General features: G+C 42.0%; 2 protein-coding genes across 3 annotated transcripts in view; both read right to left on the bottom strand.

Moving 5' to 3' along the window:
- The window catches only part of kif20ba (kinesin family member 20Ba), a 40,395-nt gene extending 29,775 nt beyond the window's left edge, over positions 1 to 10,620 (bottom strand). Inside the window, exons 1-19 of one of the 2 annotated variants that reach the window (XM_056435175.1) lie at positions 10,549 to 10,620; positions 9,844 to 9,946; positions 9,237 to 9,326; positions 8,940 to 9,062; positions 8,584 to 8,722; positions 7,860 to 8,044; positions 7,068 to 7,116; positions 6,585 to 6,789; positions 6,113 to 6,226; positions 5,838 to 5,909; positions 5,532 to 5,678; positions 4,783 to 4,945; positions 4,535 to 4,690; positions 4,266 to 4,385; positions 3,680 to 3,819; positions 3,462 to 3,582; positions 2,871 to 2,994; positions 1,843 to 2,003; positions 95 to 571 (exon numbers count right to left, since the gene is read on the bottom strand). In XM_056435175.1, the coding sequence (XP_056291150.1) occupies positions 95 to 571; positions 1,843 to 2,003; positions 2,871 to 2,994; positions 3,462 to 3,582; positions 3,680 to 3,819; positions 4,266 to 4,385; positions 4,535 to 4,690; positions 4,783 to 4,945; positions 5,532 to 5,678; positions 5,838 to 5,909; positions 6,113 to 6,226; positions 6,585 to 6,789; positions 7,068 to 7,116; positions 7,860 to 8,044; positions 8,584 to 8,722; positions 8,940 to 9,062; positions 9,237 to 9,326; positions 9,844 to 9,945 (2,688 nt within the window). In that variant the 5' untranslated portion in view covers position 9,946; positions 10,549 to 10,620. Of the gene's footprint in view, positions 1 to 94; positions 572 to 1,842; positions 2,004 to 2,870; positions 2,995 to 3,461; positions 3,583 to 3,679; positions 3,820 to 4,265; positions 4,386 to 4,534; positions 4,691 to 4,782; positions 4,946 to 5,531; positions 5,679 to 5,837; positions 5,910 to 6,112; positions 6,227 to 6,584; positions 6,790 to 7,067; positions 7,117 to 7,859; positions 8,045 to 8,583; positions 8,723 to 8,939; positions 9,063 to 9,236; positions 9,327 to 9,843; positions 9,947 to 10,548 lie in introns of those variants that run through there. The other variant, XM_056435174.1, reaches the window with a different exon arrangement.
- A 3,749-nt stretch (positions 10,621 to 14,369) lies between these two features.
- Positions 14,370 to 22,914, bottom strand: LOC130206914 (high-affinity choline transporter 1-like). Its single transcript, XM_056435182.1, has 9 exons — positions 22,762 to 22,914; positions 21,094 to 21,310; positions 20,649 to 20,765; positions 19,812 to 19,967; positions 18,846 to 18,994; positions 17,907 to 18,050; positions 16,701 to 16,854; positions 16,199 to 16,416; positions 14,370 to 15,975 (listed from the first exon to the last, which is right to left on the bottom strand). Exons 2-9 carry the CDS (start codon positions 21,275 to 21,277, stop codon positions 15,436 to 15,438), a joined length of 1,662 nt encoding a protein of 553 aa, XP_056291157.1. The 5' UTR covers positions 21,278 to 21,310; positions 22,762 to 22,914; the 3' UTR covers positions 14,370 to 15,435.
- Between the last annotated feature and the right edge of the window lie 234 nt (positions 22,915 to 23,148).

Raw genomic sequence — 23,148 nt, 5'->3', positions numbered from 1 at the left:
AACTCACTGAGAATGTTACATCAGTGCAACATTTTCAATGAATTATGTAACAATGCTTCGGGTTAAATTTGACCAAAATCGCTCAGTTGCCCACCTGGTGCTCGGAGTCCTCCAGCCTGGCAGCGAGCTCTCTGACTTCGAGTCGAAGTGCGTCGCTCTCCTGTTGCCTCGTTGCTCTCTCCTCAAGCAGCCGGCGGGTTTCACTCCTCTCCCCCTCCAGAGCCGACCGAGCCTCCTCTTTGCGACTCCTCTCTTGGCCGAGAGCGGCGACGATGTCCAATCTGCCGCGCTGCTCTTCGGAGTGGGCCGCCAAGGCGTCCTCCTTCGCCCTCCTCTCAACTTCAAGGGCCGCCGTGGCTTTCTGGCAGCTGTCGCTCTCCTCTTGAAGGGATGCCAGCGCCTCCTCTTTGCTCCGCTTCAGCTCAACAAGTGTGGCGAGGGCCTCCTCCTTGGCTTTACTTTCTGCCTCTAAGGATGCCAGCGCCTTCTCTCGTCCCATAGTCTGGTACTCCAGAGCAGCCAGGGTGTCTTCCCTGCCTTTCTTTTCCTTCTCAAGGGCAGTGAACGCCTCCTGAGTGAAGAGTAATGATTAGTTCCTTATTTTAAAGTTCAAACTGCATTGAATACACTTAAGGGAGGGTAGAGTGTCACAGAAAGAGATTTAAAAGCCTTTTAGGATTAATGTATTTCATAAAGTTGATCAAATCATTAAATGTAAATTACAGTAGAAATCATAAACCCTATATTACTAAACCATTCCCTTTAATATAGCAGTGCTAGGATTTCATATATTCAAGTTCCATTTCTTGGGATTATTTTTTGTTTTCCTGGTGAAACAGAGACGCACCGATAGTAATTTTCTTAGACAGTTTGTATTTCTTAAAAGTCCGACCTGCTGATTCCTGTTTTTGCAGATTCCACATTTCTTAAACGTATCTGCAAGTTAATGCAACCTCCGCTATGGTAAGCTCATAAGCAGGGCTTTGCTCAGGAGGGGCCCCGTGCCGTCAGCAGACGAGCCGGTCACTGCGATTACTTGGAGCAGCGTGCATGGGAATGAATTACAATATAATAAGTGTCTTCTAAGTCAGCCAAATGTTTTTAATGTTGTTCCACGGCTCCTCCAAGCGTTTTGTCTTTGTCAAAGACTTCCTTATGCCTGTGTGTGTGTGTGTACATGTGTGGTAGTGAAGGCACGTGTACAAATGTGGCAAAATTCTAAGTCTGAGACTGATGGGCGGGTCATCGGTCATGGCCGATCAGCCGAAAACCAGGTTTTGATTGGCAGCTGATCGGTCGGCGCTTCGCTCAATCAGTTCATTTATTCCTCGTAATTGAGCAACATTTTACATTCTAACCTATTTGTGAGCTGTACGAGGACGCCCTTGACCTACTGCACATGCACAGCATACCATTATCAGATGAATACCATGTAGGCCAGTAACAGCCTGGGGGTTATAAAAACAAGCTTGGGAACAGGTCACTGCTTTAACCCGATGAGTCTATGAATATGAGAGTGCACAATGTGAAACTAACATTGTTCTCTCCTGTTGTCAAGGTACCACTGAGAAAAGGCATTCACCCCCAACTGGTCAACATCACTAGACTTTTGCAGAACTAATTAACAGAGCTGCAGAACCACGAGACGGGGAACTTTGGAAGTGGATGAGATATTTCCCCAGAAGAAGCAAAACCTCAAACGTAATATTGCAAGAGATGATGCCGGTTACGCTCAGCTTGCCCTTCACTAAAACTGGTTCTCCTAAGAACGATCACGGTACTGATGACAGGGCATGGAGCACCTCCTCCTGGTTCTGTGTTCTCCTTTCACATGGTTCTTACCTGCAGCTGCTTTCTCTCATGTGAAACACCCTCTGTGAGAAGCTCTCTCTCCTTCTGTAGGTCTTCCACTTGTTTCTCCAGCCGGGAGATCTCCGATAACTTCTCCTCGGGATGAGCGAGAAGCCTCCTTTTCTCTTTATCCTCCAATCCACTGGCTTCACCTAGGAAATAACAACAAGTCAAGATATAAAACAGGATGTGAAAAGTAGGCCAGATGTGACACTGATATCCAACAATTTGGGAAAGAAATACATGTTGCCATTCACCACTTAAGAGATAAATGTTGCTAAATGGATGGCGACTAACACTCATCGGGCTCATCAACTTTTCAGGGGTGAAAACAGATGACAAAGACGTGAACCCCAAATACATTTTTAAAATAGTATATGTCTCTGGCAAAATCGCAAATTAATACATAATAAAAAAAGTATCAAGTAAAAAAAAAAAAAAGGATGTGGATCCTTGTGGAGTCCCATTTCTCTCCTTAGTGAACAAAAAAAAAGAAGACTATACAAACACAAAAAGGCAACATTATACTGAAAAGCATCTCTTGTGCTATCAAATTTAGAATAATTAAAAATGTAAAATGGTCTGAGCATCAGTCCTCTAGACCAGTGTTATCAACCTTTTTTCAGTGCTGTACCCCCCTTGAGCTTCACTGATGATCTTTGTCGGTCTTGGTTGTGTGGGGGGGGGGGGGGGCGACAGCTGTGATCGAACACCAGGCAGTCTGTTTCTTTGCTTTGATCACAGTCATTGCAGAGAAGATTTTTTTTCATGGATTCTAATTTTAAATATATTTAAAAAAATATCACTCCACGTACCCCCTGGAGTGCCTTCACGTGCCCCCATTTGAGAACCACTGCTCTAGACCGCCACCCCCCCCCAAAACAACAACATGTGAAAGCAGCAACGCGACAAAGCTTCCTCCTCTACCTGCCCTTCACACAGATTAAAGACATTGATGGATTCATGTGCATGTTTGCCACAGTGTTTGCGAGGCATCTGCCCGATCAGCTGGTGCTCACTCAGTTCCAACATCTTCCTCTGCGGCTCCTCTCCAGCTTCTCCCCCGTCTTCCCGAGCCCCCGATTGGACTGAGCTCAGACATGTTTGGGCAGCCTCGGCGGAGTGGGCGTCCAGAGATGTGTCCTGAGGGAGGTTGGAAACATCAGACACATCAGTCCGGGAGATTAGCGAGAAAGTCCCCACGATTAGAACATCCAGGTATGGTGCCAGTCCAACCGCACACACTCCTGTCACGACGATCCTGGAGCTGGGTACTTATAATGATAATAATGGCTTGAGGAAGCAAATACTTTACAAATTTCTGCATTCAAAAGCAGAATTTTCCTGCCTTTGTATAGAATGTCAGAAACCTTGAAATTAACGAAGATAGTCGTTCCAATCAAAATCACTAATATTTTATTTGTTACAGAGAACGGGATGTATGAAGTGGGAGTGCATGAGAATCTTGTCACTAAGATAAAAATGTATGTTAATCATTAAATTATTGTTATCAAAAACCTATTTTAGCATTCGTAACAATTTACCCAAACAATAAGTAAACAAACCCCACATTACATGACGTGGGCTCCGAGGAAAGGAGATTGCGTTACCATGGATTGTGCGTCTTGATCGAGTGCAGGGGTGGCCATTTTGTTCATGAGGTTCTTGAAGATCTCGAACCGCCGTTCTGCTCGCTCCTCTAAGATCTCACTCTCCCTTGCCAGGCGGTCACTGAAACAGCGACACACAGAGACACACATTTGTATGACTTTATTATCATACCCAAGACATTACTGTGTGTGTTTATATATATAGAAATAAATCTCACTTATAGTCGTTCTGCATCTCGGAGAAGATCTCGGAGAACTCTCTGCTGATTTCCTCTCTGAGTCGCGCCTCCAGGAGGAGGCTCTCTGCTCGCTCCTTCTTCAGCTGGAGCTGCAGCTGTTTCAACAGCTCCAAGTGCCTCTGAGCAACGGGACACAGAATAGTCTCAAACAACAAGAAAGACTTCAAATTGATTTTTTTTATAAGTTAGACCTCTGAATATTTCAGGTATATGTTCTATTTATGAAAAAAACTTCAACAGATACAATCCTTAAGGATTTATCACTATGAAAACAGGACACGTTTTTGTCATCAGAAGCTTTCTGGTTTCCATTTAGTCTGAATCGCGTTCGAGCTGGCGTCAGTTGAATGCAGATGACTAATCTGTTAAGAGAGCAAAGGCAGAAATGCAATCTCGGGACCTATCAGCTGTCGTCAGGCGACGATTTTGCTGGTAATGGTTTAAATGTAGCTGGTCCACTGGGTCCACTGGCATCTCAGGCGACTGATCAGACTGTAAACAATGAGCAGTGTACAGAGAAGGAAGTCTCTCCCCGGATACCTGCCAACATTGGGAAGTGACTGACCTGCTGTACACCGATGGGAAGTGGATCATCACTTGTATTGGCATCGTCTTCATCGCCCGTCTGATCCATTGAGCCCTCCATCTGGCTAACTTCTTCCTCATACTCATCATCCTCATCCTCCTGGAAGAAAGATGGACACGTAATGTTGACAATCTATTTCACGTGATAATCCACGCAAAGTAAGATTCAAACTGCAGCACTAAAATATAGTTTCAACTGTAATAAAGGAACTCAAGAGCCCCGTGATGTGACCCCGCTTCCAGCCTCACCTGGACATCTTCCAGGCTCATATCCCAGCCAATCATGGAGCTCCTCCTGCTGCTCCGCAGAGCCTTTCTCTCAGCATTGTTGATGATGAAGGATATCTCACTGGTGGACCGGTGGGGCATGTTGATGGGAGGCGGCCTGGTGGACAGAACAACCACCTGGAAACACACCGGAAATACAAAGATAAAACATCAAAAAGTATACACTTCTCAGAAGCACAATAAGAGAGAAAATGAAAATGTGTATGCACCTTCTGCGCCACGGCAGAGAATTTGAGGACGTTGAGAGTCTCGTCGTACATGGAGGCACACTGGTTGATGTTGACGATCATACAGGCTTTGCCTCGGCCGCGGAAGAAGCCCTGCAGGTAGTGGGTCAGCTTGCTCTCCCTGAAGGGAATGTGCTGAAGCAGCCTGAGGGAGGGAACAGCGGAGTTGGCACTGATGTCTGTGCATTGGGACCAGTTTGTGCTGCGACACTCTTGAAGCTGAAGTGATGTGCAACTTGTGGAGAATTTCTAAATCATTGTTTGGCTAGCAGGGGGTAAGAGAAGAAAAACAAGAAGCCTCCACATATTGCCAGCTTATTAAATGGTACACTATGTAATGTAATCACCCTATTGACATTGGGTCTGTGTCCACTTGATGCATACAAGTTAGATATTCATTCTCCTTTTAGCACTGTGTTGGTCTTTTTAGCTGCTAGATGTACATTTTTGTCACCGGGTGCAAACTTTGTCCGTCTCCAGTAGGTTGTATTAAGAAGAGTTTATCTTTTTATTATAGTTGCTGAAAAAAAGAAGAAGCAAACTCTATAGGAGGTTGAAAAGAGTAATAAAAGGATCACAGTAAATCAAGACAGTGTGCTATAAGGAGGCTAAAGAAAAGACATTGTTTGTGTTAATGTTCTGTGATTTCAGCTCTTTCATATTCCATAAAGTCTATCGATTGATTATCAATTGGAGACGAGGAGAGAATGACGGACAGGTACAAATCTCACTTGGCCTGCTGATTGTGTCGAAGTCCGTTGATGCATTTTCCCAGGATGAGCAATGAGGTGTTGATGTTTCCGGCTTCTTTGAGGCGCTCTCCTTTATTCTGGGTCTTGGCGCATCGCTCAGAGCCAGCCAAGTCACATAAACACAACCTGATGACAGTCATCCACATGAAGGATATGATAAGAAGATGCTGTACATCCATGTTCAACTCTGCACTAAACTATTGAGTTTCCACACATTTTCAATGCTGCCTTATTAACGCCTTAAAACCAGGTTTATGAGCCATGTCTGAACAATCTGTCACTCACTCGCTCACTGTGTGGACCTTCGGAGTCCCAATATCTTCAATCCTCAATACGCGAATGGAGAAAATACTGTGGCTGCAGAAAGAAAAAATTAATTGGAGCATACATTTCCATAACTTTGTAAGAAGATGGAACAAACGGGATCCTAAGAGAGAAGTCACCACAGGAGATGAGCACAAAAACAAAATGCATACAAAACAGTTATAAAATGGACACATATAATGCTTCAGAGGAAAGACTGAGCTAAGTGTCTGGAGGCTCCTGGCTGGTGTTCTCACCTCCTGCTGGAGAGCTGGTTGAGTCGGGTGGAGGAGAAGCTCTGGTTCTTCTTGCCCAGCTTCATCACCATGTAAGCCTCTTCCGCACTATTCACCTGAATCCATCGCAGATCTAAATACAAATGTGATCAAAACAGGAGATTCATATGAAACAAAAAAATAAAAAATAAGTCAGAAATATTTTTGAATTTTTGTATTCTTCCTGTAGGAAGAAATATTTATTGTCATTTGAGCAACATTGCATTTCAATTATTCATATGCTTATTTATCAACAATCCATGGGAAAGTTCCTAAATTACTGTATTTTAAGAAAATGTAGCGGGTTCATTCAAGCATAGTACACATTCATACCGCGTCGGGATATATGTCACTCATCTTAAAGACGATTAGAAGACTGACTCTTTGTATTTCATCCTGCCAGAAATCTATGCTTAAATTGTCTGCAATGTTTCAATATAGAACCCTTCTGACCTCTGACAAAGCGTTGCCCTTGACGTCCTGCGACAGGCGCAGTGCGATCCTCCTCGGCGCCCCGCTGGGCGTCACCTCGAGGAGGTCGTGGATGTTCTCGTTATAGATTTCACAGAAAGAAACCCAAACAGAGAACTTGATGTGGGCTTCCAGGGACAGACTGATTTTGTCCTCTGATGCGACGGTGGTGTCCAGCATGGAGGAGCCTGCAACACAGGCAAACGCTAACCATCATTGACCTGTAGCAACACACTCCACAATTCTCGCAGAAACAGTCGTCATTATGTGCATCACTATTCTGCATAACAGAAGGCAATGACATTCCTTTGGCCTTCCTGTCCTGAGTTTAAGTATAAAGATAAGGCTAAAATAAAATCAAAGCCTGATAGTCCTGTCAATTAGCAATATTACAACATGAGCACAGAGGAAAAAGAAATTAAGAGAAACGAACAATAATAAATTTAAAGAAAAATCTAAATCTTGCCTTCAAAGAGAGTCTTGTTGGTCAAGTTCAGCAGGCCGCTCTTCTCACTCTAAAAGATGAAGTAAAAAATGTAAATGTTACCAATGCATCAAAGACACCATGACTAAAAACCAAATATAAATAACAACATCTTAAGCCAATAAAAAAAAGAAAAGCTACCAAGCTGCTTTTTTAAAGCATTCTAAGACATTTGCTTTTACTCAACCAGTTTAAAAGAAAGAACAACTTACAGTCCTTTAAAAAGTCTGAGCACAATCCCCACTGCACATGGGAGTACGCCAGAGGGCTTTCTGCCAGAAAGGGTTTATTTGAACCCAAATCATTTCCTAAATCAAGTAGGTTCATTAACTCAACCTAAGTACATGTTTGGCAGGTCGGGTTTCCTGTCAGAAAGCCCTGAAGACAAACTTCTATCATGTGCGACTTAGGAATGAACCAGTCCGTCTCTTTCAGTCCCAAAGCCAATGGTGGTACCTGGGCTTTGGGTCTCGACCGAAACAAAGTACCAATCCGATACCCGTGTTATTAATAAGTGTGACTGGGATCATTATTGTATGTGTAAGGCAAAATCAGGCTTGACTAAAACATTGCTTTCCTAACTTTGTAAAACAAATAAATACATGAATATACATTTTCTGTATTGTTATTCATCTACAAAATAGTAAATCGGTACATCGACAACTTGGTTAAAGAAATCTTTAATTTAAATGAATATGGGTTAACGCTGGTACTGAAGGAGGACTGAAGCTAACGCTCGGCTAATGCTACAGCAGCCTTGGACAGATGGGTTACCCGTTTAAATTGACTGAAGAAGTTTCTCTTGAAAGTCACTTCCACGGCCTGCTGCTCCCCGGTGAGCTTTGTGAACTCGCGGCAGCGTTGAGGTTTGATGCTCATCCCAGTGAAAACATGTTCCTCAATACTGCTGAAAATGACATTGAGAGACCTCGGCAGGATACCAGCATTAGCATCCGGACCTGGAGTGACAAGAGCAAATAATTAGATTATTAAAAAGTACTTGGAGGGATGCAAGATATAAATTTGCCACGTTAAATTATCAGTAGATAATGGGTAATTTATGTTGCTATGCAATATTACAATGATGACATTTTATGCAATAAATTATCGGCTGATAAACGCCAAATGTCTTTCATTGACTTAACAAGGACAGCATCTACACACTAGGTAGTGGTATGCACCTTTAAAGTTAGTTTGCTAGATGAAGTTAAGAATATTAAATAATCTACTTTTGCTGACATCTTAGCCTTTTTTACACTCAGGGGGAAGCGAACATGAACTAACATGCACTAAATGCTTTAAAAATGCTGTTTAATTCCTCCAGTTGCTACATAGAGGATACAGAATCAGTTTCAGCAAAAGGCAGAGCAGAAATTCAGAGTTCACTCACTTATTGACAAAATATCAGCCCGAGTCTCCTGACAGCTAGCCAAGCTAAAGGTGTGTCCTAGAATCAGACCAAACAAAGAAGACTCTACAATAACAAAGAGGAACCCACCTAAGAATGTGAAGGTCTTCCCAGCGTTTGTGACTCCATAAGTGAAAACCAGAGAGTTCTCCCCTTCGAAGACATCTTTCACCAAATCCTTTACCGTGCCTTGAAAGAGCTCTCTCTGCATCGTCTCAGGACCATACACCTATTAAAAAAGGGTAATGAGTAGGAACGTAATTAAAAAAAACATGAAACACTATCTTTCACATGAGGATTGCTCAACCTGTTTTTAGGTCTAGAAAATGAATATTTCTTGACCAAAATACATATATACGATATATATTAAAGTCTAATTCATGATCAAAATAAAATTAGCAAATGTTAATCCACATCAATAAACTTATCCTCCAGGAAGCACCAACCTGAGAGAACTGAAAACGCTGTCCAGTCTGTGGAAGCGATTTGTCAGCGCTAAGCCTCGCCGAGAGGGACAAACTGGGAGGTTTCAGGAGAATTGTTTCAGGGTGCTCGATGGTAACACATCCCTGTTAAGGAAGGAAAACAAGTCAAAAATGTCTTTCAGCTCTATTCAGTTTTTAAATGGTCTGCAGCTGCAAATACCTCATCCGAGTAAATAGCACAAACAGAGTTTAACAACCACGAAACCAAGCAGCCACCAAGGACGCTGGCATTGGTTCCTGAATATTCGTAATTTGTACCTGTGATTCTCCATTATTAATCTCTGCTGTGCTGAAGGGTCGGATACGGAGGTAGACCTGAAGGTGCTCTTTCTCCTCCATGCTGGAAAGCTGCACAACACATCCGGATGTAATCAAAAACAGAAGGAGGAAAGTGAAAGGCTGCATTTCAGACTATAGCTTGAATAAAAACAGATTAGCACTTGAATGGCCTTTACTTATGGTATTTTTGTCGTGTGTAGTTTATTGAAGAGATGTTACTTTCTTGATTCTTGTTGTTCTGAGTTTGTACTTATTGTAAGTCGCTTTGGATAAAAGCGTCTGCTAAATGACATGTAATATACATTTGGGCTAAAAGCTCTAAACTTGAAAGCATACGTTCACATTCTCTAGCATTGCTTGCTGTAAGAATGTGTGTTGTTCCTACAGGGCTTTTGCAAAACTTTCAATTTAAGTGATGGATGTGAAGCAAAACGCACAGTCCTGTTCTGAGAAAAAGTATATACTCCATATGTAATATATACGTGACAATCATATGTTATACGTTGACAATGGGTAGGACATACCTCTAATATGCAGATTATATTGCTAGCATCATTGTGAATTACCCTGACATGTGCAGGTTTACCTGTGGCAAGGTGCTGAATTCTGATGAGAGATCTCTCTTCAAATCATCGACCTCTAATTGAACCGGTCTTTCAACATCGTTGTTCAGGCATGATTCCATCATCCTGCAACAAATAAACGAGGACGTTGAAGTAAAGCAAAAAGCAAAAAAAAGCCAAAGTGATCACATGCTAGCCAACTTTAAAACGTTGCCCGACACCATAAACCGACAGTAAGAGTAAGCTAGTTTAAGTCAAGCCCTTCAAAAGTCTGGCACTTAATGTTGCACTTGCAACACTCTTGGTTTAGCTTTAGTTCACCCTACACGTTGTTGACCAACAGTTTTTCAACTTGTTAGCTAGCGTTAGACGAGTCAAACAGAGTTGGTTCGCATACTTAATGCGCCGCAGCGAGACGAGTGTGTGACGTCAACGCTTCAGAGAAGAATGTAAGGTGGTGTCAGTGTTACGGCTGACTTCCACCCAAATGCTCATTACGGTGGCGCTTTGTTAACGTATTATGTGCCTGACAGTTTATAAACGTTTTGAAGGTTCTTTTGCACAAGATTTAATCGCAGGAAACGGCTAAATATTAGCCGTTTAGCTGTAAAACCGCACCCGTCAACTGGTAACGTCGATTGTAACATAGTTTAAAATGTCCGTTTACTTTTCTGAAAGGAAGTAACTAAACGTCAACGCCACAACTGTAAAATTACTCCAAAACATACCTGGCAGTTATATGTGGGACATTGGTTGAGAAAAAACGATATTCGTGTGTGTGCTAGTTAGCTCACTAAACACAACAACACAACACAGCCGCGGTGTGAGTTTGAAACGGACCAATCGGAATAAAGCATAAACTGCGCATGCGTCCCTTCGTTGTTCTTCTTCTTTTATTCTGGTGGTTGGCAAACGACGTTAAGGCACATTACCGCCACCAACTGGTCTGGAGTGTCAACCAGTTGACAACTATTACATACTTCAATCGAGATATAAATGTAACCTAATGAAGCGTTGAAAACAATATTTGTATTCCTATCTTTGAATATTTTTGTAGCTGTTTTTGAATAGTAGAGTAGCCTGGTAGTATGAAGTATGTCTACCAAACATATAACATTAAGTATGTTATACTTCAGACCATGCCTAATATCCAAATATATATAAAATAGTGGTTTTGAGATAAGATGTCTTCAATGAAAAGCTGTTCATGTGCACTCTTCATGAGGCAGAATTGACCCATCCTAAAACGGTAACACATGTGTGGATTGTCAGAGTGGGTTACTTATACTAATAACATTGCAAAATAAAGTGGCAAGCACTGTACATGGTTTAACCAGGATTAAAACATGGCAGGACTGCAATAAGGCCAATACAACTTTATATAATGGTATAAAATACACACGAAATATGGTGAAAAAGATAAGACATGCTAAGTTTTGAGAAGCGATTCAAAAGATCTCACTGATTCTGCAAGTTCTCCGATTCTCCGATTCAAAATTCTCACATTTTTAATGCTGGAGGCTTCACACCCAGGACGTGCGAAGGAGGAACGAGGACCCGCACATCGCTGCTTGCAGCTTTAATTCACTATTATTATTGCTTTCTTTTGCATAATGCATATTGACTGTAGGGTGCTTTTGTAGGTGTTCCCCCACACTTCAACACAGTATTTCATATATGGTAGAATGAGAGGACAATATATTTAATCTTGTTCATCTAAATACAGCATGAACACATCGTACATCTCCGCTTGTGTTTTATATTAACCACATTTGGGGTTATTCAGGGTTACCCTCAGAGAAACAATGTCTGTTCCCACCTTTTTGATTTCATTGCGTGAGCAATTTCAGCAGGCAAGCATTAAAACCTCCTGTTGACTAACACTCCTGGAAAAACACATCTCCACTTATCAACTTATTAATATCACTTATAGAACTGTTTATTATATTTGTTTACACAACCACAGTTTTAATATGCCCCCGGGCAGCATTTCCAGAGACAAATATGAATACATTTATATACATGTACATTGTGATGCTGGTTGGATACCTTTGCAGATGACCTACTGAACACAACTATTTTATTCTCTGGATTTTCAATTTAGAAGTGTTTTCCCATGAAAAATAATTAGAAACTGATACCCTCAGGGTGAATTATGTGTGTGTGTCTGTGTGTGTGTGTGTGAGACTGTGCCCGTGTTTTGAATTATCGAGCATTCCCAGATCTACGTTTATTGCTCATCATTTTTCTGTTCTTACCTCAATCATTGTGTCCACTATTTTCCCTCAGAGCATCTCTTCACATGAATTAAAAACCTACATTGCCTATGTCCAAAGAATTCTGCATTTCCATAGACATTTTAGCACCGACCTTGATCACAGCGTGACTTGTCGTCCCCACTGTCATCCCTGTCCTTTAGCTAGTTGTTGTGTAGAAGGCACAAGTAGGCCCAGTGTCTCGCTGTCTCCCAGCAGAACGTATGCCTCACGACCTGTCAACGAGATCTTCAGTCATTTACCTTGAAAGCCCGTTTTAGTGGGAGATTGCGACACAAAATATCTGGCAGTATATGCATGCCTCATCCAAACTCAGATGAGCACACAACACTGGAAACATAATAAGGGATTGCAGAGCATCAACATGTTTCATTCATCGAGTAAATACGGGGAAGGAAACATGCTGTAAATCTGATTCAGGAGCAAACTAGTTAAAGGAGCTTTATTTAAAATTCTGAATGGCTTAAATTTGGTCTTGGAAAATGTATGGTAATTGAAGAGAGAAACCGTGATGACAAACTCTCATGGCATCGGACATTGGGCTGAGATATCCTGACTTTTAGTCACAAAATGTAACATGTAATTTAAGTGTTTAACTGAGTATACGGGTGACTAAGGAGGTTATATTATGACAACAGTAACTCAGTTCATCCATCCATCCGTCCATTCTCATCCGCTTAGTCCGGGGTCGGGTCGCGGGGGCAGCAGACTCAGCAGGCTGACCCAGACTTCCCTCTCACCCACAACATGTTCCAGCTCCCGAGGCGTTCTCAGGCCAGCATGGAGATATAACCCCTCCATGGACGTTGAACGTGCCCTCCGGTCCCCCTTTTTTGAAAATGGGAACCACCACCCCAGACACCACACCACACCACTGTTCTTGCAGCGGAACGTGAATCTTGCAGAACAAGGGTTATGTGCATGGTCCAAAATAATGTGGATCTGTTTTCTCATGTACTATGATTTTAGCCCAGGTTAGTACACATTCTTTTTCCCATAATAGACTTTCTGTGACCCTAACTTTTTTTCTGACTTTTTAAATCTTTCTCCTTCTCTTCTAAGTCTTTTCGTAGCATCCCCAGTTTGTTTCTAAAAGAAACATCTTTTCGAAACCCGAAAAAGTTTGACTCAGTCCAAAGATTCACTTAAAAAAAAAAAGATGCCAGAAGTGAAAAGTACTTTTTCTACATTGCAGACTGTGAAGGAAACCCACTGACACACAGACAGTGAAGGAAAGCCCACTGACACACAGAGACCCGTCTGCAACGCTTGCTTCAAAGCCACACAGACCAAACTCACATCTGTATGTATTTACCAGTGGTGGGCCGTCAGGGCCTTCTAAGCCTTCTCTGAAGGCCTAAACATAATCACAAAATTAAAGCTATTTTATAATAAAAGAAATAAAAAAATAAACTTTTATTTTCTTAATTTTCATTTTCTTATTGCACCATTGTTTTCCTCTTTTGCTGTGCTTCCATCCGGCAGCGCTGTTCCAGTCTAATTTATTTTAAAGGCACCAATGGAACACCTATGGAACACGTGTGTTACACATTTGTTACACCTGTGTTACACATGTTCCACACGTGTGTGTTACACGTGTGGAACACTTGTGTGGATCACTTGTGTGTTACAGGCGTGGAACACATGTGTTACACCTGTGGAACACGTGTGTGTTACACGTGTGTAACATGTGTATGTTACACCTGTGGAACATGTATGTGTAACATGTGTGTGTTACACCTGTGTTACGCATGTGTTACACCTGTGGAACATTTGTGTGTTACACCTGTTACACGTGTGCTACACCTGTTGAACATGTGTGTGTTACACATGTGAAACATGTGTGTGTTACACATGTGGAACATGTGTGTGTTACACGTGTTACACCTGTGGAACATGTCTGTGTTACACCTTTGGAACACGTGCGGAACACGTGACGAACACCTGTGTTATACCTGTGGAACACATACGTTACACACGTGGAACGTGTATTACACCTGGCTGTGTTACACATGTGTTACACCTGTTTTACACATGTGTTACACCTGTGGAACATGTGTGTGTTACACCTGTGAAACATGTCTGTGTTACACATGTGTTACACCTGTGGAACATGTGTGTGTGTGTTACACCTGTGAAACACGTTGTTAAAGGGGCCCTGTCCTTTACTTGGGCGACTGAGGCATTTTGGTTCCTCCGGCTAGATGATTAATGCGCTCTGTGGTTCTGCTGCTTGCTGTTCGTTTCAGACAAATTGCCTCCGACACTCTGAATGTTATTCATAGGTTTTAATTGTGTGAAGTCCGGTACAAAACAGCCTACCAGCTCACCGTGATACGGTCAAAACATTTTTCCCGTTCCGGGGTCAAAATACCTGCTGTCGCCAATTACATGGTGATTAATATAGGCGTACAAAATACCAGCAACAGCGCCACCCAGTGTATAGATAAAACATACATTTACCTACACAACATTTGGCTCTTACACACGTCTTTGTTACACATGTGTTACACCTGTTTTACACATGTGTTACACCTGTGGAACATGTGTGTGTGTGTTATACCTGTGTTACATTTGTGTTACACGTGTTTCATTTGTGTTCCACATTTGTTACACCTGTGGAACATGTCAACACTTTAACAAAGCACAGAATATAGCAGTACAACCTAATATAACATGTAATATGACAGCATGGTACAGTATAGTATAGAATAAATAAATACCATATTTAATAATAATGGTATGTTATATAGTATGTCAGACAGGGTGAGCTAAAAGGCAATAATAATAATATAAAAGGCAATATTTAATTGATGTCTTTCTTTCTAAAATGGTTTCTCATAAAAAATAACTGTATACATGCTGCTGTGGACTAAATGTAAGCAATTTATTTTTGATTAAGTGTCATTGTTATTGTAAAATTTGAAAAGCTCTTACCAAAAACAATTTTAAAGGTTTGACAACGGCTTCTCTCTGGCGACGTCACCTCATACATATCACAAGCAACGTGATCGTCTCTGGTCAAGTTCTTTGTTCCAGGCCTCCTCATTCTCACAAAATAAGCCTTCATCCTGTTTATGAAAAACCCAAATACAGTAGCTTAAATATTCTAAAACAAAATGATTGCATGTTGATAAAAATAGAACATTTCGCAATACATCTTTATTGTGTGGCTACTAACGAGAGGTGTTTATATAAATGTATATTATAAACAATATCAATATATATATATATATATATCTTAATAAAATCTCTTGGAAAAGACCCTGAGTGGCCCAAAGTATGTGGTGGAAGAGGGAGAATACGAATATTGCCGCAGGGTAAAAGTCTTTGGTAAAGTTAACATGTGGTGTTAATCATCGGCTCCAATTTATCTTGAGGAGATTCTGTCTCATCAAACGATTCCTTCTCGTTGTACGTCTTGTTGTCAGCGGAGTCCTGGACTTTCAAATTGAACACGTCCCATTTCTCAGGAAGCAACCCTTTGTTGAAAAGCAAGGCGGCCAGGTAGGAGAAGCACAAGTTGGCAGCGAAGGCCGACAGCATGGAGATGGTCCTCACTGGAGCGTACTGGACGTAAACGCCATCCTCCAGAGTGCATCCCGGGAAGTGTATGACTGGCGCTAACCCCAGCGACGGCTCTCCACAGAGCAGTCTCAACACCAACCCGATCAGCCAACCCGCGGCAGCCCCGTAGAAGTTGGATATTTTGAAGAAGAGGACGCAGACGAGCTGAGAGAAGATCAAGATGTAGCAGACTTCGGCACCAAGGAACACCAACAAAATGATGCTATTTTTGATGTTGGTGAGTGATACGCCGATCAAGCCTGCCACAACCACAGTCACACGGATCACCCACTGGATCTCTCTCTGGGATGCCTGGGGGGGGGGGGGGGGGAAGGAAATGGCAAGGAATAGATGGTTTCAGTGAAGTAATGGAGGCAAGGTTTCACATTCCCTCAATTGCTTCGACTTTATCTCCGGCCCTTTTTCTCCATGTCACTCGCAAGTCTTTTAAATCTTTAAAATGGGCCACGGTTTTGTCTGCCCCTTTTTTTGGGGGTGATGGAGCAAACTAAGAAACAATTGTAGTTGTTCTCACCCGAGGCCTCAGGATAGGCCTGTAGATGTTACAAGTGAAAATGGAGGCTATGGAGATCAGAGCGGAGTCGGCTGAGGACATGACAGCAGCAGAAATGGCTGCGGTGCCAATGATAGAGACGAAGGCCGGGGTGAGGTGGTTCAGGGCGATCGGCAGGATCATAGCTCCCTTCCCACTGTCCAACGGAGACGGAGAACCAAAAGAAGTGAGGTTCCAGTCTGGCATTTAAACAGATATGATAGACAAAGAGAGAATCAGGCACATTTTTGACCAGCTATGTTCACAGTAAATTAACACGTCCACATCAAATTCTTGTTTCATTTATTTATATTTTGTCTTAAAAATGTTGTCTGATCCAATCTGCACATCAATTGACTGCTTGGGATTCTTACCCAAGCGTTGAGAATCCCAGCATTCAACCTCCGGGGGACGCATGTATGTACTTGTAGGTTATCATCGATGTTTTCAATGAAAGCTCTGTGTCAATAGAAGCTCTTATTACCTGTGGATACAGCCACTGCCCCGATCAGTATCGGAGGGATTCCAAATATCAAGATAGTGAAGGCCGCAACAAAGCATGTGACCCGAGCTGCCGATGTGGAAGTAGCCGACAAGGTCCTCTGGTGGAAAGATTGGTATCCCATGCCTCCCATTCCCTTGGAAGTGAAATAGTCATAAAAATTGTTGAGTTCCACGTCACATTTTTATTTTATTCAGATAAGCATTAGATAACAATTGAACTGAATGTTCTTCATGTATCAGCACTAGCAATCGTCTAGGGTCCTTCCCATGGTTACCAGGGTCTGGTTACCATGTGAAGGACCCTGTTAACCGGTCTGACAGCCGCAAAAAAAAAAATGCTAGCAATGCGATGGAGTCCCTCGTACACTCTTATGAAACCCCAGTGGTTAGCTAGCTACCTTGATGAAGTGAATATGGAACTTGCAATCGCCAGAATACACGGTGCTAAAGAAAGAACTATCTTATCCTGGTCCACGGCTTTAAGCCATTCAACAATATATGTAATTGTAACATAATATAATACATTCCCTTATAAAATATCTGGAGATGTATAAGGGGGTGGGCTTCGCCAACAGTGGGAGGGGGGTCAATTAACAGTATTTATGTGTGTGTATGTATTAGGGTATGCAGGTATGTGCATATATATATGTTAATATGTGTGCAGGTTTTTGCATATCCATCCGTATTTATATATATATATATTCTTTAAAAAATATGTTTTCTAATGTTTTTTGTCTGAGTACCTTTGTATACGTACAATGTGTACATATTTTGTGTACAAGATTTGATCTGGTTAACAACGCATAGAAAAGTATTGTAATGGATAACACATGTGGATTTCTTAATGTGCATGCATATGGTTGGTCATTGATCTAGTTGGGCTGCAGGTTGAATAAACAGAAGAAAGAGAAAATGAAAATAATATCTCCCGATGTAATTAGTACCCAATCGACCGATGTAGCACCGAGTCGGTTCCCTGAACTTTGTGATGTTTATTCGGCCTTTACTTGGTTTCTTTCTGGATTTTCTTATTCAAGTTTTCATGACAAATACCAAATGCTCCGTCAACATTATACACATGTGTGAATATATCCATTTCTATGTAACCAACTGCAACATTATATGGAGGATGATCTTTTTACACTGGAGCAAACCTTCCTGAGTTTGTAAATCGTCTTGAGCTCACCATTAATAAGAAGGTATCGATCAAGGTCCAAACAAACTTTCCGTCCAGTCTACCGATCCACGGCGCCTGAAACGTGTTGTTCATGACCGTCTGAGTGATGTCCACGGAGAAGGGGTTGGTCAGGATGAACGGGACGCAGATACACTGCAAAGACACAAGAACACAACCGCAGTAAAAACACTTATTCCGATAAGGTACGCTCATTGTAACCCACTGATTGGCTAATGGAGGCAAAGAATTTAATTGGCCAATCAAGGACCAGAGTTATCCGGGTCAAGGAAGGTCACTTCCTGTTTTGATTGGCGTACCAGACAGCGGAGTGTATGTGACCGACGTACCTTCAATGTAATATCCCCTGCAGACAGCGGTGAGTGCAGCACGATTGCAACTTGCTATCAGATGGCAAGCTACCCACAAATTTGATCTATATGGATGACTGCCCACTTTGACCAAGTTTATTTTTCATTATACATATATGTGTGTGTGTTACTTGATTTATGTTGAAATATCAGTAAAAACTGAACTATTTTTTTCCCACAAGAATTGAGCTCCGTAGCCGAACGTGGTGCCTGGTCCGTGGACTTTGGTTAAAATTATTAAAATAGAGCCACAGGTTACAGGTCCTTCCTCCTTAAGACAAACACAAACGTCTAATGTCGATATAACAGGTAAACATTACATTACATTTCATTTAGCTGAAGCTTTTATCCAAAGCGACTTACAATCTCACACACCGAAGACACAGCTACTGGGAGCAGTTCAGGGTTAAGTGTCTTGCTCAAGGACACATCGACTAGGGCACACATGCCTCCCAATGCCAACTAGCCCAGAAAGGATCTTTGGCAAGCTCATCAATATTTCTACAGGCCAGAGTTAGTCTACAATAGGTGTCGTTTTATTGGAATATGTTGTCACACATTAAAAGTACAGCCTCCTCACCATGGTGATGAATATGAGCAGGACCTGGATGATGTCCGTGTATGCCACAGAGTAGAAACCGCCCAGCAGGGTGTAGAGAATCACCACGGTAGCGGAGATCCAGATGCTCACAGAGTAAGGCAAATCCAAAATCACATTCATGGTGGCACCTGTAACACACACAGACACCTGCCGTTGGAAATTGAGAAGATATCACACAGATTTCATTTCACACGCCGAGCCCAATACCTCATAATCGGGATGTTTTCTTAAACAGCGACAAACATACCGTTGCAGTAAAATGTCATGGGTCACATTATTGGGGACAGCTTGATTAAAACTCATCATAAACGAACGTGACATTTGACGTCACATAAAGTTGGAGCCGGGGATCGAACCACAAACCTTGTGGTGACAGGACAACCTTCTCTACCCAACAAGCGACAGCCACCATTGTTGTCCTAAGCCTAACCCTAAATGTGATTGTGCTTACACAATGTTAGAAGGTATGATCACAATAATAGTTTGGGTATTTTGAAGTGGCTTTGTATGAGGTACTTCTCTAGAGTCAGTGTAGCACCAACAGTAGACGGCGGTTGGTGCTCCCCCAGTTTGGAGAAGCAGACGCTTAATGTATTTCATTCACATGAAAGGAAGACCTGCCTATAAAAATATATCAGTTCAAGGGTATACTAGGGTGAAACCTATCTATACTGTTTTTGACAATGTGTTTTTTTTGCCCTTGTTCACAGCTGTACATTGCTTAGAAAACACACTCTAGTGTGGACGAGTACCTCGTACAACTTCAAAACACCTGGACTATCCCTTTCATGTAGTTCACGCCTTTTTATGACCATGGTGTCTTGCAACCCTGGATTTAGACTCATGCTTCACTTGGACTCGATTCAGCTGGTCTTGACTACAACTCTGATTGGTGAAATGGAAACTATAAAGACGTTGTATTGCTAAAGTGCTTATATACCGTACCTAAGCTTATAAGTGTTCCAGCCAACCACAAAATATCGCTTAGGAGTGCACCCAGTGACTGAACGGCTGCGAATGCTTTTCCATACTTGATCTGGAAAGGGTCCAACATGGTTACATATCTTTTGTCTCTCATTGGCTTGATGAACACAAGGCCACCTGCAAAATGAAACAGACGGAGAGATTCAGCAAATGGACGATGCACATGTTCAAAACAACAAAAACGTACATCAACTGCCTGATATTTGCATGCAGTGTTTTGTCTTTAAATGAACATCCAATCTGTTTGAACATGACATAAACATCTGATGAGGACCCTTGCATTTACATCTGCTTTCAGTAAGAGGCAGATTAAGCAGGCCTCGTCAAAAAAGGACACAAGGCTCAAGTCAAGGGAAGCTATGTGGGACTTTCAGCGTTGCTAGCTAGGCTCACCTTCCTTTCAGAGGAAGTGATGCTAACACAGCTATCCCTGTCGGTCACTTTAACCCTGGTCCTTACACATCATAGATTTACTTAAAAAAGGCTCCTGAATCAATGCTGGTACTAGTTCTGTGGCAGTGGCTCTCTTAAAGATGCCCACGGGATCACGTGATGATTACATGCAGTCATTACAAAAGAGACGGCTGTAAAATGATAGTTATAAGATGAATACATGTCACAAACATCTCTAATTTATTATACAGGATCATCATTTCATTCGTTCCTGAGGTATTTTTTAAACAGTAGAGATGAGGAAGTTAACTAATTCATCCAGAGAAAGACTATGTGGGCCCAAAAGTACAGAGGAGCAACAAGAAAGCCTTAATTGTAATAGATTGTCATTCTTAAAATACTTACCTAAAATCAACGAAAAAGATAAAGCTGATAAGAAGACTAACGCTGACGTTAGTCCCATAGAGGGGGTGTATATCATCTCGGTTACGCCCATGATCAGGCAGCCTCCAACCCAAGTGGCTACAGGATGGACAAGCACAGAGATTACTTCACAGGAAAAACAAGTGTAGAGTAAAGTACAGAGAAATGTTTATGAATGTATATGCATATATTGAGTGTCACAATTCTGTTATTTGCAATAGAAATTGCAAAACGTGTTTGCGGTTGCAAATGAGTCGTGAATAGGTTTCTACTTACTACCAATTACTAATCTCTATTGTCTGTGTCGGGGAAATCTTATTTTGTTCCAAATAATTTAACTGTAGCCTGTCAAAGTGCCGCCTGACATATACCTGTTGCGGTCACTTTAGCATCAGTGGGATGTGTCCGACAGGATGTAATGCTGCACCTGTCATTGTGAAGATCCCCACCACCTTCGTTATGCTTCGGTTTCCCAGCAGCGCCATCTCTATTTTGTCGGCCGCACTTTTGTTCTCCTCCTTCTTGGACTTGATGGAAGCCCAGATGCCGACTCCGAGCACCAGCAGGTAGAAGAACAGCATGGCTATCACTCCGGGAATGTTGACAGACATGTTCACCCTGAAGACCTGGTGGAACCAGTATCACTGGTTGACGAGGAGGAGGGGGGAGGGGGGGGGGGTGTTCAGTTTGGTTAGACAAACAAAGTCTGATGAAAGATCTCTTCAATTATCGTGGGGACATAATAATAATAATAATTATTATCATTATCATTATTATAATAATTATTAGTATTATTATAATAAAAAATATTATTAGAATAATAATAATGTATTTTATTTATAAAAGCACTATTCATTAAAAGAAAAGCTCAGAGTGCTACAGAGTCAGTAGATAGTTAAAAATTAATAATAAAAAATTCAATAGCTGGCAGTTAACCCCATAATTTAATTTAAGGCAAGAATGTTGACACTTGGCTGAGAAGATGTTTCACACTTTCACCCGTAATGGTTATTATAGGAAGTTACAGCGGGACAAGTGCTATGAAAATTCTTACAAAAATCTGCCAAAACTTTCCAAGTGTCAACTTGACTGAACTTGAACGTAAATGTGCTCATTCACTTGCTAAATTGTTGATTCTATTTAGAGTCCACATGATGCACAACTAAATACAGATTAAATCGGTTAGTTATTTACAGATTCCCCTTTGTACAATTCAATTCGATTGATACACCTTTCTTCTTCTTCTCAAGACAGGGTGAGTTAAATTACCTTTAATTACCTGGGTGCTAGTGAGTTTTTCGAGTGAGAGTGTGCTCACCTGTGTGCGCGGATGTGTCGGCGCGTATCACGGCAGAGCGATGTGGGTTATGGGAGCGGCGGCGCTGGGCTTAGCCCAGAAGAGTGGAGCAGCGAAATGTGTAGACATAGAAACACTCTCAGACAGCAGCTTGCTGTTACGTGCGCCTGCTGCCAGTCTGACTCCGCTGTTTTGGGTGAATGACGTCACGTGCGACCTGGAGGTGTTAACCACTTGTGTACCAAATCTTTTTTTTTTTTGGTTGAAAACATTCGGGGCTTTAGCCCCGGGTTTTTTAGCCTAGGGACGCCACTGGGTAGGCCTACGGCGCGACTTTCAGACGCGCCTTTTAAATGCCACGCGGCGCGGTTTTCTTGCGTTTTTCAGGCGTGGTTAAAAGTTAAAATATTCTCAACTTCAGACCCTGTGCGCAACTGCGCATGGCCGGTATGAGCGCGTGCACAGTCCTACGTCGGCTCTTCCAACCTTGCCCCACATTTTAGTAGGCTATATTGAGTCTAGGGCAAAACGAAACTCAACATTCCACCACATATTAATCTTTAAGAGACACTTTAAACATGTGTGCTTTTCTTTCGGGTTAATTTCAAAGTGATCTCACAATATTATGCTGTTCCTGCCCCCTACTTATTTATCATGTTGCATATAAGATATAATCTCCCTTAAAGAAATACAGAGTTAAAAAGTTCACAGTTATCTTATTGACAGAACTCACACAATGTGCTTGTTTTGTCTCCAGCTGAAGACATCATGGAGTCAATGGAAGGAATACATAGTTACCTCAGGATGGATAGCTTGTGGCTGAGTAATATCCTCATCCGATCACCGATATTTAGCAGTAGAAGGATCTCTGAGCACCACCTTGCAAGATGGTTGATTTCCTCTCTTGATTAAGTCTCAATTTGAGGCCGATGACGGTATCATCTGGCAACATCTTGACAGTTCTCTTCTTGACTGGGCTTGCAGACCAGGATCTCCAGATGGGAGATGAGGAGGAGGGGCACTCAGCCCTAGGGGGAGGGGGGGGGGGGGGATAAAGTATGCCTGCTAATCCCAACTCCCTGGGGTTTATTGTTTGTTGGAGAGGAATTGTAATAAACGGTTGCATGTGTTGGTACTCAATCCCAGAGTGCATTGCTTTCCCAATGAGTGGCATCGTGTAGATTG

The sequence above is a fragment of the Pseudoliparis swirei genome, chromosome 17, assembly GCF_029220125.1.
Source record: "Pseudoliparis swirei isolate HS2019 ecotype Mariana Trench chromosome 17, NWPU_hadal_v1, whole genome shotgun sequence".
Lineage (NCBI taxonomy): Eukaryota > Metazoa > Chordata > Actinopteri > Perciformes > Liparidae > Pseudoliparis > Pseudoliparis swirei.
Note: the sequence above shows the minus strand (reverse complement) of the source record. Positions and strands in the feature narration are given on the sequence as shown.

Coding starts and splice junctions, on each gene's coding strand:
- LOC130206914 (XM_056435182.1), bottom strand. CDS start 21,277: ATGTCTGTCAACATTCCCGGAGTGATAGCCATGCTGTTCTTCTACCTG. Junction 18,995..19,811: donor TGGAACACTTATAAGCTTAG/GTACGGTATATA, acceptor TGTGTGTTACAG/GTGCCACCATGAATGTGATT. Junction 16,855..17,906: donor TCGATACCTTCTTATTAATG/GTGAGCTCAAGA, acceptor TTCACTTCCAAG/GGAATGGGAGGCATGGGATA.